The 15289-nt window shown below is 43.7% G+C and overlaps 1 protein-coding gene and 1 long non-coding RNA gene across 4 annotated transcripts in view; one reads left to right on the forward strand and one right to left on the reverse strand.

The window, feature by feature from the left end:
* LOC137384718 (laminin subunit beta-4-like) overlaps positions 1 to 15289 on the forward strand; it is a 148924-nt gene that overhangs the window by 54978 nt on the left and 78657 nt on the right. Inside the window, exons 10-12 of the mRNA XM_068059036.1 lie at positions 2772 to 2960; positions 4328 to 4507; positions 9075 to 9187. Of these exons, the coding sequence (XP_067915137.1) occupies positions 2772 to 2960; positions 4328 to 4507; positions 9075 to 9187 (482 nt within the window). The remainder of the gene's footprint in view (positions 1 to 2771; positions 2961 to 4327; positions 4508 to 9074; positions 9188 to 15289) is intronic.
* The window catches only part of LOC137384719 (uncharacterized), an 81709-nt gene that overhangs the window by 51570 nt on the left and 14850 nt on the right, over positions 1 to 15289 (reverse strand). The gene's annotated exons all lie outside the window — the stretch shown is intronic.

Genomic DNA, 15289 nt, shown 5'->3' on the forward strand with positions numbered 1-15289 from the left:
TAAAAAAAATAATAATCTGGGGAGTGGCCAATTTTGTGGGTGAGGCCTGCTTCCGGCACAATGTATTTTTAACCAGCACAATAGATTGTGCAAACTCGAGTTGCGCTGGACATTAATTTGTGCTTGAAGTTCCTTTATCTTTTGTGCTGTTTGGTCTATTTCGGGTGAATTGCGCTTAAAATATCAGGGCAACCTAATGGAAACTCCAGGCAGGAACGTTAAACGTGTGGAATAATTAGCAGCACATTAATTATTGTCACATCCTTGAAAATATTTAACCCTGTTTGATGGGAATAACATCATCCTGTGAATATTCAGAACAAGTTTTAATTTTACCTGCAGCGAGTGTCAAGCTCCTTCAATGTAATTACATGGCTTGATTTGAAGTATCTATGAGCTGAATGGTACTGATGTCAAGTTTTATCTCATTGCATACTACAGGGGAATACATTTAATTTATATATTAGAGATGCTAACATACTCCATTATGGTATCTGATTCTAATAAACCGAGGCCCTGACTGCCCTCATAAGTGAATGTAAAAGAACCCATGTCACTATTTTGAAGAAGTGCAAGGGAGTAATCCCTGGTATCCTTGCCAATATTTATCCCTCAGTCAGATTATCTGGTCATTATCATATTGATGTTTGTGGTAGCTTGCTGTGCACTTCTCCCTCTCAGGATACTGGCATCAATCGCTTCTATTACAATGTATATTACATTCTGTTACAGTACTAGCTCACGTACAGCCAGTTGGATTAAAACCTACATTGTACAAGGTTACAATTGTTTGGTATAACCCCATGTGTCCAAATAGTTCTCCTTCATGATTCAGAACTCCTAGAAATACAACAAACTTTCCCTGGCTGACGTGCAAGATCTAGGACCATGCTGTGAGGTGGATTTGTGGCAAAAAGGGGATTTGATTACAGGGAGGGAGGTCTTTGACCTTCCACAACTTATCACTGAGTGTCCTGGAGGGGATTCAGCCTCACAGTGGACATGCCTCTTTGTCATCAAGGACCTGGATTGAACAGTTGGTGATAAGTGAAATGGATATGTGGCATTGAACTTGGATGTTTAGAATACCAAGGTGGCTGGCACAATGTCAGGTGCACTATGTATTTGAATGAGCCCCGCGCGAAATATCGCGGAGGCTCCTTGGCGGCCATTGAATGCGGGCACCGCGCTGAGTTTAAAGGGTGCCGCTGCGAAGCATAAAATTCAGCCCTACACAGGTTTTGATGCCAGCATGATAGGGCTGCAGAAAGACAAGAAGCTATTCCTGAAGCTTTGCACCACCATCCTGTAGAATATGGTTCGTTTCCATGCTGTGGTTACAGGGATGGTGGCAATGCACTGTCACAGTTTATTTTGTGTTGTGCTGCTCCCCATGCCGCTTGTGAGGAGTTTCTAGCAATTGCTGTCCACCTAACAAGGGCTCAAACCAAGACCAACTAATGTTCATCCTCCTTGGGGGAAGGAAGATGGTCAAGGTCTCTTCACTGGCTCCAAAATAATGCACCTGGTAGATCAAGGCCTTAATGCATAGAGTGGTTCTAGCTCGACAAGTAGGAAAAAGTTAACCAGTGATCTATTGGGATACTTTGTGTGGTTTAACTAGTTAAGTTCCATCCTTGGGGCCATCAAACATTGGTTTCACCTATCTGCACCTAAACTCTTTGGACTTAAGTAAGAGGCATGAGTCTCTATGGAGAGTGTACTTCAAAGTAGATGAACAAAAACTCTATGGCTGGGTATAGATTTCTCCATACCTTGATTTGGTGACTCTTAAATATGGTGAAGGGCTTCTCTACATTCAAACACCTGGATGAATTAAAAAATAGCCTGGTGTGGATTAATGGGACTGAATTAAAATGCACATTAGTCAATGACTCGTACAGGAAATAATTAGCACCTGAGCCTGAAATGGTCTTATGAATTTCTCATATTATTCTTGCATAGGAGATAAAAAAGGAAAAGAAAGACTTTCCTTTCACAGCCACCTGACATCCCAAAGTGCTTTACAGCCAATGTAGTACTTTGAAGTATAATCACCGTTGTAATGAAGGAAACCCACAGCCAACATGCGCACAGCAAGCTACCATAAACATCAATGTGATAATGACCAGATAATCTGACTGAGGGATAAATATTGGCAAGGACAGTAGGGATAACTCCCCTGCACTTCTTCAAAATAGTGACATGGTTTCTTTGACATTCACCTGTGAGGGCAGACAGGGCCTCGGTTTAACATTTCATCTGAAAGACAGTACCTCCAACAGTGAAGCACTCCCTCAGTACTGCACTGGAGTGTCAAACTGAATTTTTGTGCTTAAGTCCTGGAGTGGGACTTAAACCCACAATCTTTTGACTCACAGGTGAGTGTGCTACCAACTGACCCACAGCTGACATCAATACATCTTCAAGATATCAGACAGAAACAACTAGAGAGTCAGGTGGTAACTTAAAGAAGGAAAGAACTTACTTTTCACAACCTCAGGATGGTAAAAGGTGCTTCACAGCTTTTGAGAGCTTGAATGAGATGGTGAACTGAGGAGCTGTCTGCTCTTGCAGATGCATGCACAAGATCCTAGGGTAGTTTCAAAGAAGAGCAGGGGAATTCCTATTATACGAATTTAAACAGTTGCGATTTTGCTTTTCTCTAAAAAGTTTTTAATGCAATAAATATGCTCTAACTTGACAGAAGATCCTGACTTAATTGTTTTCATATCATTTTCAAATGGTGATTTGTACTTTTTCCTTTTCAGGATGTAACTGCAACAGGCACTCTGAAAAATGTCATTTTGACATGGCAGTGTATTTGGCCAGTGGAGAGGTCAGTGGTGGGGTTTGTGAAGAATGCCAACACAATACAATGGGTCAAAACTGTGGCCAGTGCAAGCCCTTCTTCTACCAGGATCATGAGAGAACAATTTCTGACCCATTCGCATGTGTCCGTAGGTTTGCTTTTTTTTCCATCATATTTATAGATAATCTTTCACAGTAAGAGATGCTTTGTAAAAACTAATGGACAAAGCCAGAATGACCACAGTTTTATATATATATATATATATATATAAGTGCGTGAAGCTTAAAAGCAGCTACAATAATTAAAGAAACATTATCTCCCATTCATTATGAAGATATTGAAGTTTTCACGATAAAGTTCAGTTTCAGCAATGTGTGGCCTGTGCAATCATGGTGTGATCTTCTCTTCACACCTAGCTTATTAACTGTGCAATAGTCCTCTAAAATAATTTTTTAAAACGGTGCTAAACATGTTATGTAGCACTGTGTGAAATTTAAACAGCCCAATCTCTCTAGACTGAGTGAAATCAAAAGCCCTTCATTGCTGCATAAAACATTTTAGAAACAGTTGTGTTACAAATATAACTTAGCATCATCTTAAATCAGGTAGTAAATGTGCAGCTTTTAATTAAAATGAATATTTAAAATAACCATATTAATAAAGGATAACACTAAGTACAGTGTTTTCTCAGAAGGCAAATGAAGTTTCATGTTTCTACCTCTTCCAATGATGAGAAAACAATGTATTGAAGTCAAAAGTTGTGTATGCTTTAAACTTTTCACCCAATGCTGCTTCCAATTTTTAGGATTTTGAAACTAAGGGCTAATCAATGGATTTTTACAAAAACATATCTTAATAATGTCATGAACCTAAAATTAAACTTTTAAAAATTAGAATGATTATCCTGGCACAAAGATTGGAAAGGATATGAATTAACTTACCAGTCAACTTCAGGATAAACTTCAGTTCAATCATAGTAAGAATAACCTTAAAGATACTTGCTAAAAGAGTACAACTTGGAGTTTTTCTAAATGCCTCTATTGAGAAAATGCCTTCACCTCACCCAAATTCGTGAAGACTTAGATGAGACTACCAACTTTCCTTTTCAATAATAATACATTTGAACCTAGGCTGTCCGGTTACATCACTCCCTGTACATGCAAATATGCATTTTTGAATAAATAACAACAAACTGGACTTTGAGAATAGCTCATCTTGATTTCTTAACTGTATAGTTTATGTTTTCTTTTAATGAAAAACCCCAGAAACTATTCCAACATTGCATCATAGCCACAATTATATCATGACTACTGAAGATGAAATATTATGGATCATCTTAGTTTGCATTCCAAAAACATGTGGTTATTATAAAAAATTTAATTAAGTCCTCATTTGCAACTGCAGATGAACTCTGGCTAGTCTTTGAAGTAATGTCAGAAGCAGGTCCAACTGATATTGTACAAGTATCTAGAAATACATCACTTTGTAACCTATTGCCTGTTCTTTGATCCATAGCCTGTAACTGTGATCCTAAAGGTTCACTGAACAATGGAATGTGTGAAAGTCACTCAGACCCAAACCTTCGTACAGTTGCTGGTCGCTGCATTTGTAAGAGAAATGTTGAAGGGAGAAGATGTGATCAGTGCAAGTCTAGCTACTTTGGACTGAGTGCAGTTAATGCTGAAGGATGTGAAGGTGTGTATAAACTAAAGAATTAGTTTTACCTTTCTACAGTTTATTGGAAGACCTGTATTTTCACTTATCTGATTTTAACTTTTTTTTATTCTTTATAATATGTAATCAACATTCTTCTTTGGGTATTTTTTATGTCAGCCATGACTCAGAGGTAGCATTCTTACCTCTGAACGAGAAAGTTGTGGGTTCATGTCCCAGTTCAGGGACTTGAGCACATAATCTAAGCTAGCACACCGGTACAGTACTGAAGGAATCAGAGGTGCTGTCTTTCAGATGGGATGTTACATCTGCCCTCTAAAGTGGACGTAAAAGATCTCATAGCATTATTTCAATGAAGAGCAGGGGTGTCCTCAATCCTCAATCAATGTCATTAAATCAGATTCTCTGGTCATTATCACATTCCTGCTTGTGGGAAATCGCTGTGCACAAATCGGCTGCCGTGTTTCCTACATTACAACAGTGACTATGCTTCAGAAGTAGTTCATTGCCTGTGCTTTGGGAAGTCCTGCAGTCATGAAAGGCACAATATAAATACAACTCTTTCTTTCCCTTTTTCTGATTGCAATCTGCTTTGCTTCCACTGTCCAATATATTTTACAACTTAGTGTCGTCGGTCCTCACCACAAACTCCATTACCTAGCCACAACTGCATCTCTCTTTCCAGAAACTGTCTAAGGCTGAACCAGACTATTTGCAACCTTCCTGTCCAATTTGACCCTGTGCGGAGCTTCCAAGTCCATATCCTCTCCATACCGACTTCCACCTCCATAACATCTCCCATCTCTGTCTCTGCCTCAGCTCATTGTTTGCTGAAGCCCTCACTATCCCTTTGTTACCTCTAGACTCAGCTCTTCCAATGCTGCAACTGGAACAACTTGTCCAACTGTCCATACTGTAGAAGCAACACATTTCCAATAGATCTGCATGACATTGTTAAATGTGACTAAAATTACCCCCATGCAGATGGAAGTTATGATGAGACCATGGATACCATAATAGCATAACATGGTAACATGCTTAGGCATAGGAAATAATCACATATTCTGATAACAAGCCCAGTCAAAGCAAACTAAGGCATAACGAGTCAACTAGAAATTCTAAAAAAATTACAGCCCACAATTCATTGCCCAAAGGCATAGGTCATTGACAGCTGCAAGCTCCAAGATACCTATGATCTGTTTAAACTTGCAACCAAGTTCATGAGAAGATTTATTATTGAAATCACTTGACATCACCAGTGGGTGTAGTGTAAATATCCGACACATTTTAGAGCTAGATGCCTAGAAATTCCATGATACTACAACTATTTTTCAGGCGCTAAACAAGCTCCTGAGCCTCCAATATGGCAAGCAGAAAGCCTGCACTCATTACAAGTTGGTGTAGGTAAGAAAATAGGTATCTAGAGTCCCAGTTTGGCAGAGGTATTCAGCCCTTTGCATACAAAAATAAAGGCTGAACACTTGTTCGATGCCCCCTCTGCGTATTGGTTTTCCGTAAGGTAAATTTGTTAAAAATACTTACCAGGAGCAGGAGTGTTCTTCCCCACCCAACATTAAAAATGTTGACTGGTGCCTGCCACCACTTGCCTATATGATCATGAGCACCATCCACCACCCTGCTACCACCCTAGTTCCCATCACCTGATCACCGTTGCCCTCCCTCCTGGCTACTAATACCCTCCCTCTCACCCACTTCCCAATCTCCCCTTTCAGACCAACCACCCGCCTTAATTGAGGGCTTCTTCCAGTGATGCAGCAGCCTTATCATCGAAGATTTTTCTCCAGTGAGCTACCTAGAGATGGCCATTTGGGGTCCACAGTTTACAGATTCAATGACAATGAGGCCCAGGGTCCAAAATTAGATGAACTCCAGGCCTATCCATGCAGGGACAGGAATTTGTAGGCTACAAAATCCCTCACAATAGAAGTGAATCTAAACATAACCTGACATAATGGAAATTTGACAGTGTTTAAAGGGATGTTTGTACGAGTTGACACTAGGGAAGGGAACTCTGGTATAACTAAATTCAATTATACATTCTGACTCTTCGGGCTGAATTCTCCCAGCCCCGTGGTGGCGGGCTTTGAGAACATAGCTCCGCCCATCTGGCTTCCGGAAAGTGCGGGCTCGGGTCCCGAAGCCCATGAGAAAATCCTGCCCTTTCCCTCTGGAATATGCCTTTTAACTTGAGTGTATTTTAAGAATTCTATGGACTCTGTGGAGAGTTATTAAATATTCATTTTAATGGAATGGAAATATTGGCATGCTAAAGAACAAGGGATTCCCTTGAAGTATATCTGCTGCACAATACTGAAAATTTGGTGGCCTGGAAATTCGTTTAGGCTAGTTTTCAGGCGCTAAATGGGTGCAGGGAATGATCCCTGTGCTTGGAGACGGAGGCTCAAGGATCACAAGAAATTGCTCCTCTGGCCTTATCTAAATTATTGTGGTGAGCTGCCTGTGCCTGTCGCACCTCCACAGGAGCTCACCTGACTGAGGAAACAGATTTTGAGCCTGCAGCAGCTCTCAGGCAAATCCAGGTGATAGGCGGGCGAACAGCGGGAGGTGAGGGGGGAGGACCAATTGTGGCTGCCTAAAGTTCTCTGGAGCTTTCCTGGTCCTCTTGGCTCCACTTCAATTTAAAACAGAAATTATACATCAATTCAGTGGTGGATGCTGGCTAAGCCACATCCACATCTAGAAAACTTCAGCAGAGTCTGGCCCATACCTGCATTGCTCAGGGCAGCCCAATATCCACTGATGGATCCTAAAACAGGCGTTAAGCAATTCATTAGCATATGCAAGTGGCCTGGGACACATGAAAATTAGCCTGACCCAATTTCGGGTCAGATTCTTTTAAGTATCGTGGGGTGCAGGTTTGTCCCCAAAATTGAGTCTCACTGCACCTGTTTTATGTACGTAGCATTTTGACCAATTTGTACCCCAGCGTCTCTAATTCTATGACCATTTTACGGGACTGTTTCTTGAGTGGTTGATGCTTCACAGATCAGCTTGCTCTGAGCGCCACCTTCTGGCTACCTGGTGAAAATTCATTTCTTTTTTAATGCAATCATCATTTTGACTTCTGTTAAAATTTCTTATCTGATACCACCTCTGAGTGGATGATATCATTGACATCATGATGTCCATTCTTAGAGTCATTATGGCACGGTAGGAGGCCATTCAGCCCATCGAATCCATGCCAACCCTCTGTGGAGCAATCCACTCAGTCCCATTCCCCCTCTCTATCCCCGTAGCCCTGCCAGTTTATTTCCCTCAAGTGCCCATCCAATATCCTTTTGAAATCATTGATCATCTCTGCTTCCACCACCATTGTAGACAATGTGTTCCAAGTTATTACAAGTTTACAATCAAGAAAACTGCAAGTGACTTTACCGTGAGACCACTGCACTTGTACAATGAAAATATTCAGTGGAATATAAGATCTCCTTGCCTCCTTGGAGTTTACTATTTTTTGTATTTAACAATCTGCATAGCCTGTTAACCTTAAGCTTGATCTACTGAGATCGATACATACAATCTTCATTCACAGCCACCCTCAACACACATTTCTCAGAATGAAGAAAAGGCAGTTAGCTGCAATATTTAGGAGGAAGAAGATTGTTGTCATTAAAATGGAGATAGTACTTTTCTTAATAGAAAGATATTGGAGGTGGGAGACTGATTGCCTGACAGCTCACAAACTTTCTCTGTAACCTGATCAAGAGTGTGTGGGAGGTAGCTAAATAGCCGCTCTAAATGTGGAAGCAATGTTCAAGTCATAGATGGAATTGGACTCGAGATAAAGCTGAATTATTAGACCTGATTTTAAATTGCTCTGCCAGACTTGAGTCAAATGGTAGCAGCCCAAAAATTACACTGGCACACCGGCTACCACCATTGTAGGTAGAGTTCTGAGAAGGGTGCCTGAAGTGCTTGTCTGTTTCTGGTGGGAGGCCATTTGCAATAAGCAAATAGACTTCCATAATGTACATAGCATTCCAACAGCAATTTTGAGGTACAAATGGGTGGAGTGTATGTTGCACACGCTATGCTTATTTGTACCAGGCATTGAGCAATCCTTAAAAGGACCACTGGAGGCAGCACAACAAACAGGCCAAGAAATGTTCCATTTTCTTCTCATGGAGTCAGGAAGAGTAAGAGTGCTGTTGGCTTGTCCCAACCCTCCCCCGGAGCTTCGCCTCCCTCCCCCAGGCTACAACTGTTGGCTGACAAATTAAGAGCCAGATAATTTTCCATCCCATATCCCACGACCAGAAAACTGCAGCGGGAAGCCCACTTGGTATCCACAGCTCGCTGGTGCCGTGGCAACAAGGCCCAGGCCTCAAAATGGCACTGGCCTCCTACTGACAACAATGGGTGGTCTTAGTATTAAAATCAGCCCTATTGAGAGGAAATTTAGCTTCCTGAAAGTGCCTTTAGCAATGGAGGAGCTAGACAGGAGTCACTTTAGACTAGAGGTGGTAGATGTTTTATGTTGTTTTACACGATTTTTGATGCAGATTATTCATGTTTGATTGAAAACTGATATTAAATACTTTTTCAGATTGTCGGTGTGATCCACGTGGTAGCGTGGCAGCACAATCTGCATGTGACCCAGTCACTGGGGAGTGCCACTGCCAGCGATATGTCACTGGGAGAAACTGTGAACAGTGTCTGGTATGTTACAATGCAATCTTTCACCCTGTAATGAGTACTTTATGTTGTCTGATGCAACATAAATGAGATGCGTGGAGTCCAGTTATGTTGAAGATCTCAAGAGCAAACTATTTACAGAACCTTACTCTGGGTGTTACAGTTGCAGAATGACTCTGGCTTCAAGTCACATGACTATGTCCTGGAGTCTGAGTACACGTAGATGGGTCACTGGGATCTTTTCAGAAGCAGTTTGTTCAGGAGATGTTGAGAGGAAGTGTTCCAAAAGCTTCTCAGGAGAAATGTGGCATCAGGCGTTACAGCTATCACACACTGGATTTTCTTTTTGCAGGATTTCTCTAAGAGGTTATGGAAAGATGAGCTGGGTGTTTCTTTCAGCAGGCAACAAAGCCAACTGACTTAAAACAGTATTCAAAAATGAAACCCACTCTTGAGCACCATAAATCATGACATGTCACTTCTCTTGTAAACAACTCCCATAGTCAGAAGGCACCTGTTGTTTACTTAGCTGAAGACATGTGACATCCAGTAAATGTTGTTTTTAAACAGAGTCCTTCCAGTGACCCTTTAAAAAGAAGTCGAGCATCTATGCAATCACTTCAGTTCTCCAATGAATCCATGTCCACAATTCTAAAACACTGGTCCTCAAAAAATATTATAAACTGGAAGGACTTTCATAACATATGCTCAAAGTAAAAATACATAACATTAGATAACATCAAAATTAGCTATGTGGGATATAGATTGTAACATTTACAAGTATAGAAGCTTAAGAGTCCATATATTGTTTTGGAGGTTTGACAACTCTTCCAGATCTGGTTATGGTATAACCTTTTGGGGATATGGATTCCACCCTTGGCTGTTCTGGGTTTGCAGGCATGTTGCCAATGTTTTGGTTGTTGTACTGTTGTTCTGGCACACCCTCATCGCCGAAGTGTGTTCTTTCGTGTCCGCTGTGTGCAACTGGAGTACTGCACACTTCTCTTAGTTGGCTTTGGTTCCTTCTCAATACCCCTCCACGAGATGTTGTAATCTCGTGGGACCTAGGCTCACTGCATACCTTGGATACCTCTGCAGGTAACCATGTTCTCATTGTGGTGTGTATGACCCTGACCTTTTGTCCTACGTGTAGCTGAGGTAGTTCCGCCCCTGCTGGTCGGTCATGCACCATCTTCATTCTCTCCTGTTCATCGAGCAGTGTCTCCTGCATCAAGGAGAATCTGGACAGATGATGGCTTTGTAGAGTTGTCCATACTTGTCTGCCAAACATGATCTCTGCTGGTGATGGTAAGCACATATCCATTGGTGTAGTTCTGAGGTGGAGCATGGCAACGCAAAAATCTTGTTTTGTTGTCCTACACTTTGGGATAAGTACTTTGAATGTGTGAACCATTCATTTGGCTAGACCAATAGACCTAGGGTAATGTGGTGAGGATGTCACATGGTTTCTGCCCTATTTAGCGCCCATATCCCTGAAAGGTTTTCCCGTATACTGTGGCCCATTGTTAGAAATGATTTCTTCAGGTGCACTGAATAGACTGAATATGACACTCAAAAGGCTGAATTTTAATGGACGGCGAGGTTCCAAATTGGCACACGCACGTGATGTGTGCCGTGGAGTCGCCACAATATTTTGAGTGGCAGCTCATTAACATGGCGGGGCGGAACGTTTGCCCCCGATGACGTAGAGAGGGTGGGTGCCCTTTCCTCGGCAACGGCATTACTGCACAGGCGCCATTTTTAAAGGGCTTCAAGCCCTTATAAGACATTTACATTTTTAAAGTGAAATGCAACTGTGTTTTCAGTTTTCACAATGAAAAAGCTAACAAAGCCCCTCTTCCACCCCCACAATGACTCAACAAGTTTTTAATTTCCCTCTCCCCACCCCCGCCCGGAAAATATTGTTTGATGGCCCCAACCTTTCATCCCCAAACGTACAGATCTTTGCCCTTCAACCTCTTCCCACCATCCCCTCAGCCAATTGTACCAGTTTTCCACCTAACCCCCCCACCCTGAAAAACACACTCCTTCCCTCCCTCCCCACCAGTGTCACGCCTCAGATCTCCAAGCAGAGATCCAAAGGCGCAAGACCTCTGGCAACCAGCCACAATATCAGCATGGGACGGCCGTCAGGACAAGGTAAGTGTTTATTCATTGTTTTACATATATTTAAATGAAGGATGCACCGCCGAACCGGGGTGGGGGGTGGGGCCACCCTGAGGCCTCGCTGCCACCGGTAAAATGGTGCAGGGCCTTCCCGGTGTTGAGGCCCATGGCAGGACTCTCCTGGAAACATTTTCTGGGCCCCCCTCCCGCCACGACCCCGACGTCAGGCTCTTATAAAGTGCAGCCCAATGTGTCTGCGAAGATCGCACTTGAAGTGTCTTTTCCCTGTCTGACAATTGGAAATTTGGAGAAATGTCAATGACTCAGATAAAATCACTTCCATTAACAGAAAACAGGTCAGTGGCGATTTTGGACCAAGGGACTGACGGAATCTCATGAGGGTGTAGAGGTTCTTTGCATTGTTGTGGCTGGTGGCTCTGGCATGCCTCACACATCCTCACTTTGGGGAGGCGGTGGCATAATGGGATTGTCACTGGACTAGTAACCCATAGACCCAGGGTATTCCTCTGGGGATATGAGTTCAAATCCCACCAAAGCAGAAGATGGAATTTGAATTCAATTAATTAAACAAAAAAATCTGAATTAAAAAGCTAGTTTAATGATGGCCATGAAACCATTGTCAAGTGTCACAAAAACGTATCTGGTTCACTAATGTCCTTTAGGAAAGGAAATCTGCTGTCCTTACCTGGTCTGGCCTACATGTGACTCCAGACCCACAGCAATGTGATTGACTCTTAAAATGCCCTCTGAAATGGCCTAGCAAGCCACTCAGTTGTACCTAACCGCTACGAAGTCAATAAAAAGGAATGAAACCAGACAGACCACCCGGCATCGACCTAGGCACCGGAAACGACAACGGAAAACCCAGCCCTGTCGACCATGCAAAGTCCTCCTTACTAACATCTGGGGACTTGTTAGGAGTTGGGAGAGCTGTCCCACAGACTAGTCAAGCAACAGCCTGACAGTCATACTCACCAAATCATACTCTACAGACAGTGTCCCAGACACGACCATCACCATCCCTGGGTATGTCCTGTCCCACCGGCAGGACAGATCCATCAGAGGTGGCGGGGCACAGTGGTATACAGTCGGGAGGGAGTTGCCCTGGGAGTCCTCAACATCGACTCTGCACCCCATGAAGTCTCATAGCATCAGGCCAAACATGGGCAAGGAAACCTCCTGCTGATTACCACCTACCACCGCACCCCCTGCACCCCCCACCCTTCAGCTGATGAATCAGTACTTCTCCATGTTGAGCACCACTTGGAGGAAGCACTGAGGGTGTCAAGAGTGCAGAATGTACTCTGGGTGGGGGACTTCAATGTCCATCACCAAGAGTGGCTCGGTAGCACCACTACTGGTCGAGTTGGTCGAGTCCTAAAGGACATAGCTGCTAGACTGGGTCTGCAGCAGGTGGTGAGGGAAAAACATACTTGATCTCATCCTGACCAATCTGCCTGCCGCAGATGCATCTGTCCATGACAGTATTGGTAGGAGTGGCCACCGCACAGTCCTTGTGCAGACGAAGTCCCATCTTCACATTGAGGAGAACCTCCATTGTGTTGTGTGGCACTACCACCGTGCCAAATGGGATAGATTTCGAACAGATCTAGCAATGCAAAATTGGGCATCAGCAGCAGCAAAACCCAACCACAATCTGTAAACTCATGGCCTGGCATATCCCCCACTCTACCATTACCAACCCCTGGTTCAATGAAGAGTGTAGGAAAGCATCCCAGGAGCAGCACCAGGCATACCTCAAAATGAGGTGTCAACCTGGTGAAGCTAAAACCCAAGACTACTTGTATGCCAAACTGCGTAAGCCGCATGCGATAGCCAGAGCTAAGCGATCCCACAATCAACGGATCAGATCTAAGCTCTACAGTCCTGCCACATCCAGTCGTGAATCGTGGTGAACAATTAAACAACTAACAGGAGAAGGTGACTTCACAAATATCCCCATCTTCAATGATGGGGGAGCCCAGCACATCTATGCTAAAAGATAAGGCTGAAACATTTGCAACAATCTTCAGCCAGAAGTGTTGAGTGAATGATCCATCTCAGCCTCCTCCTGAGGGCCCCGTCATCACAGAAATCAGTCTTCAACCAATTCGATTTACTCCATGTGATATCAAGAAACGACTGAAGGCACTGGATACTGCAAAGGTACAGACCCTAACAACATTCCAGCCATAGTACTGAGGACCTGTGCTCCAGAACTTGCCCCGCCCCTAGCCAAGCTGTTCCAGTACAGCTACAGCAATGTGGAAAATTGCCCAGGTATGTCCTGTACACAAAAAGCAAGACAAATCCAACCCGGCCAATTACCGACCCATCAGTCTACTTTCGATCATCAGTAAAGTGATGGAAAGTGTTGTCAACAGTGCTATGAAGCGCCATCTACTTAGCAATAACCTAAACTAAACTAAACTAAACCTGCTCAGTGACGCACAGTTTGGGTTCCACCTGGGCCACTCAGCTCCTGACCTCATTACAGCCTTGGTTCAAGCATGGACAAAAGAGCTGAACTCAAGAGGTGAGAGTGACCACCCTTGATATCAAGGCAGCATTTGACTGAGTAGGGCATCAATGAGCCCTAGCAAAACTGGAGTCAATGGGAATCAGGGGGAAACTCTCCGCTGGTTGGAATCGTACCTAGCGCAAAGGAAGATGGTTGTGGTTGGTGGAGGTCAATCATCTCAGCTCCAGGACATCACTGCAGGAGTTCCTCAGGGTAGACCCTAGGCCCAACCATCTTCAGCTGCTTCATTAATGACTTTCCTTCAATCATAAGGTCAGAAGTGGGGATGTTCGCTGATGATTACACAATGTTCAGCAACATTCATGAATCCTCAGATACTGAAGCAGTCTGTGTAGGAATGCAGCAAGACTTGGACAATATCCAGGCTTGGGCTGATAAGTGGCAAGTAACATTCGCACCACACAAGTGCCAGGCAATGACCATCTCCAACAAGAGAGAGTCCAGCCATCTCCCCTTGACATTCAATGGCATTACAATCACTGAATCCCCCAATATCAAGATCCTGGGGGTTACCATTGACCATAAACTGAACTGGAGTAGCCATATAAATACCGTGGCTACAAGAGCAGGTCAGAGGCTAGGAATCCTGTGGCAGGAAACTCACCTCCTGACTCCCCAAACCCTTTCCACCATCTACAAGGCACAAGTCAGGGATGTGATGGAATACTCTCCACTTGCCTGGATGGGTGCAGCTCCAACAACACTCAAGAAGCTTGACACCATCCAGGACAAAGCAACCTGCTTGATTGGCATCCCATCCACAAACATTCACTTCCTCCACCACTGATGCACAGTGTGTACCTTCTACGTGATGCACTGCAGCAATGCACCAAGGCAACTCAGGCAGCACCTTCCAAACCCACGACCTCTACCACCTAGAAGGACAAGGGCAGCAGATACGTGGGAACACCACCACCTGCAAGTTCCCCTCCAAGCCACACACCATCCTGACTTGGAACTATATCACTGTTCCTTCACTGTCGCTGGGTCAAAATCCTGGAACTCCCTTCCTAATAATACTTTGGGTATTACCCCACATGGTTCAAGAAGGTAGCTCACCACCACCTTCTCATGGGCAACTAAGGATGGGCAATAAATGCTGGCCTGGCCAGCGACACCCACATCCCATGAAATGAATTTTAAAAAATTAACCTTTTGATGTCACTGTTGATCCCTGGCCAATAAACAGTGTCTCATGCCAGTTGTCTCATACGCTCTATGCCCATATGGCTTGGTGAAATTGTGACAAGGTGTCCTCTCGGAGAGCTTTGAGTACAATCACTTGTTTTTCCTTGAAGGTGACGCCTCTCCAGATATCGAGTTCATCTCTATAAGGCCAAAAGCATCTGAGGGTTTCTGGCACCTCTTTTACTGTGTCTTGCCAACCTTCTATGATGACTCTTCACAGTGCCTTCAGTTAGGAGTCATTGGCTGTT

Source organism: Heterodontus francisci, chromosome 27 (genome assembly GCF_036365525.1).
Source record: "Heterodontus francisci isolate sHetFra1 chromosome 27, sHetFra1.hap1, whole genome shotgun sequence".
Lineage (NCBI taxonomy): Eukaryota > Metazoa > Chordata > Chondrichthyes > Heterodontiformes > Heterodontidae > Heterodontus > Heterodontus francisci.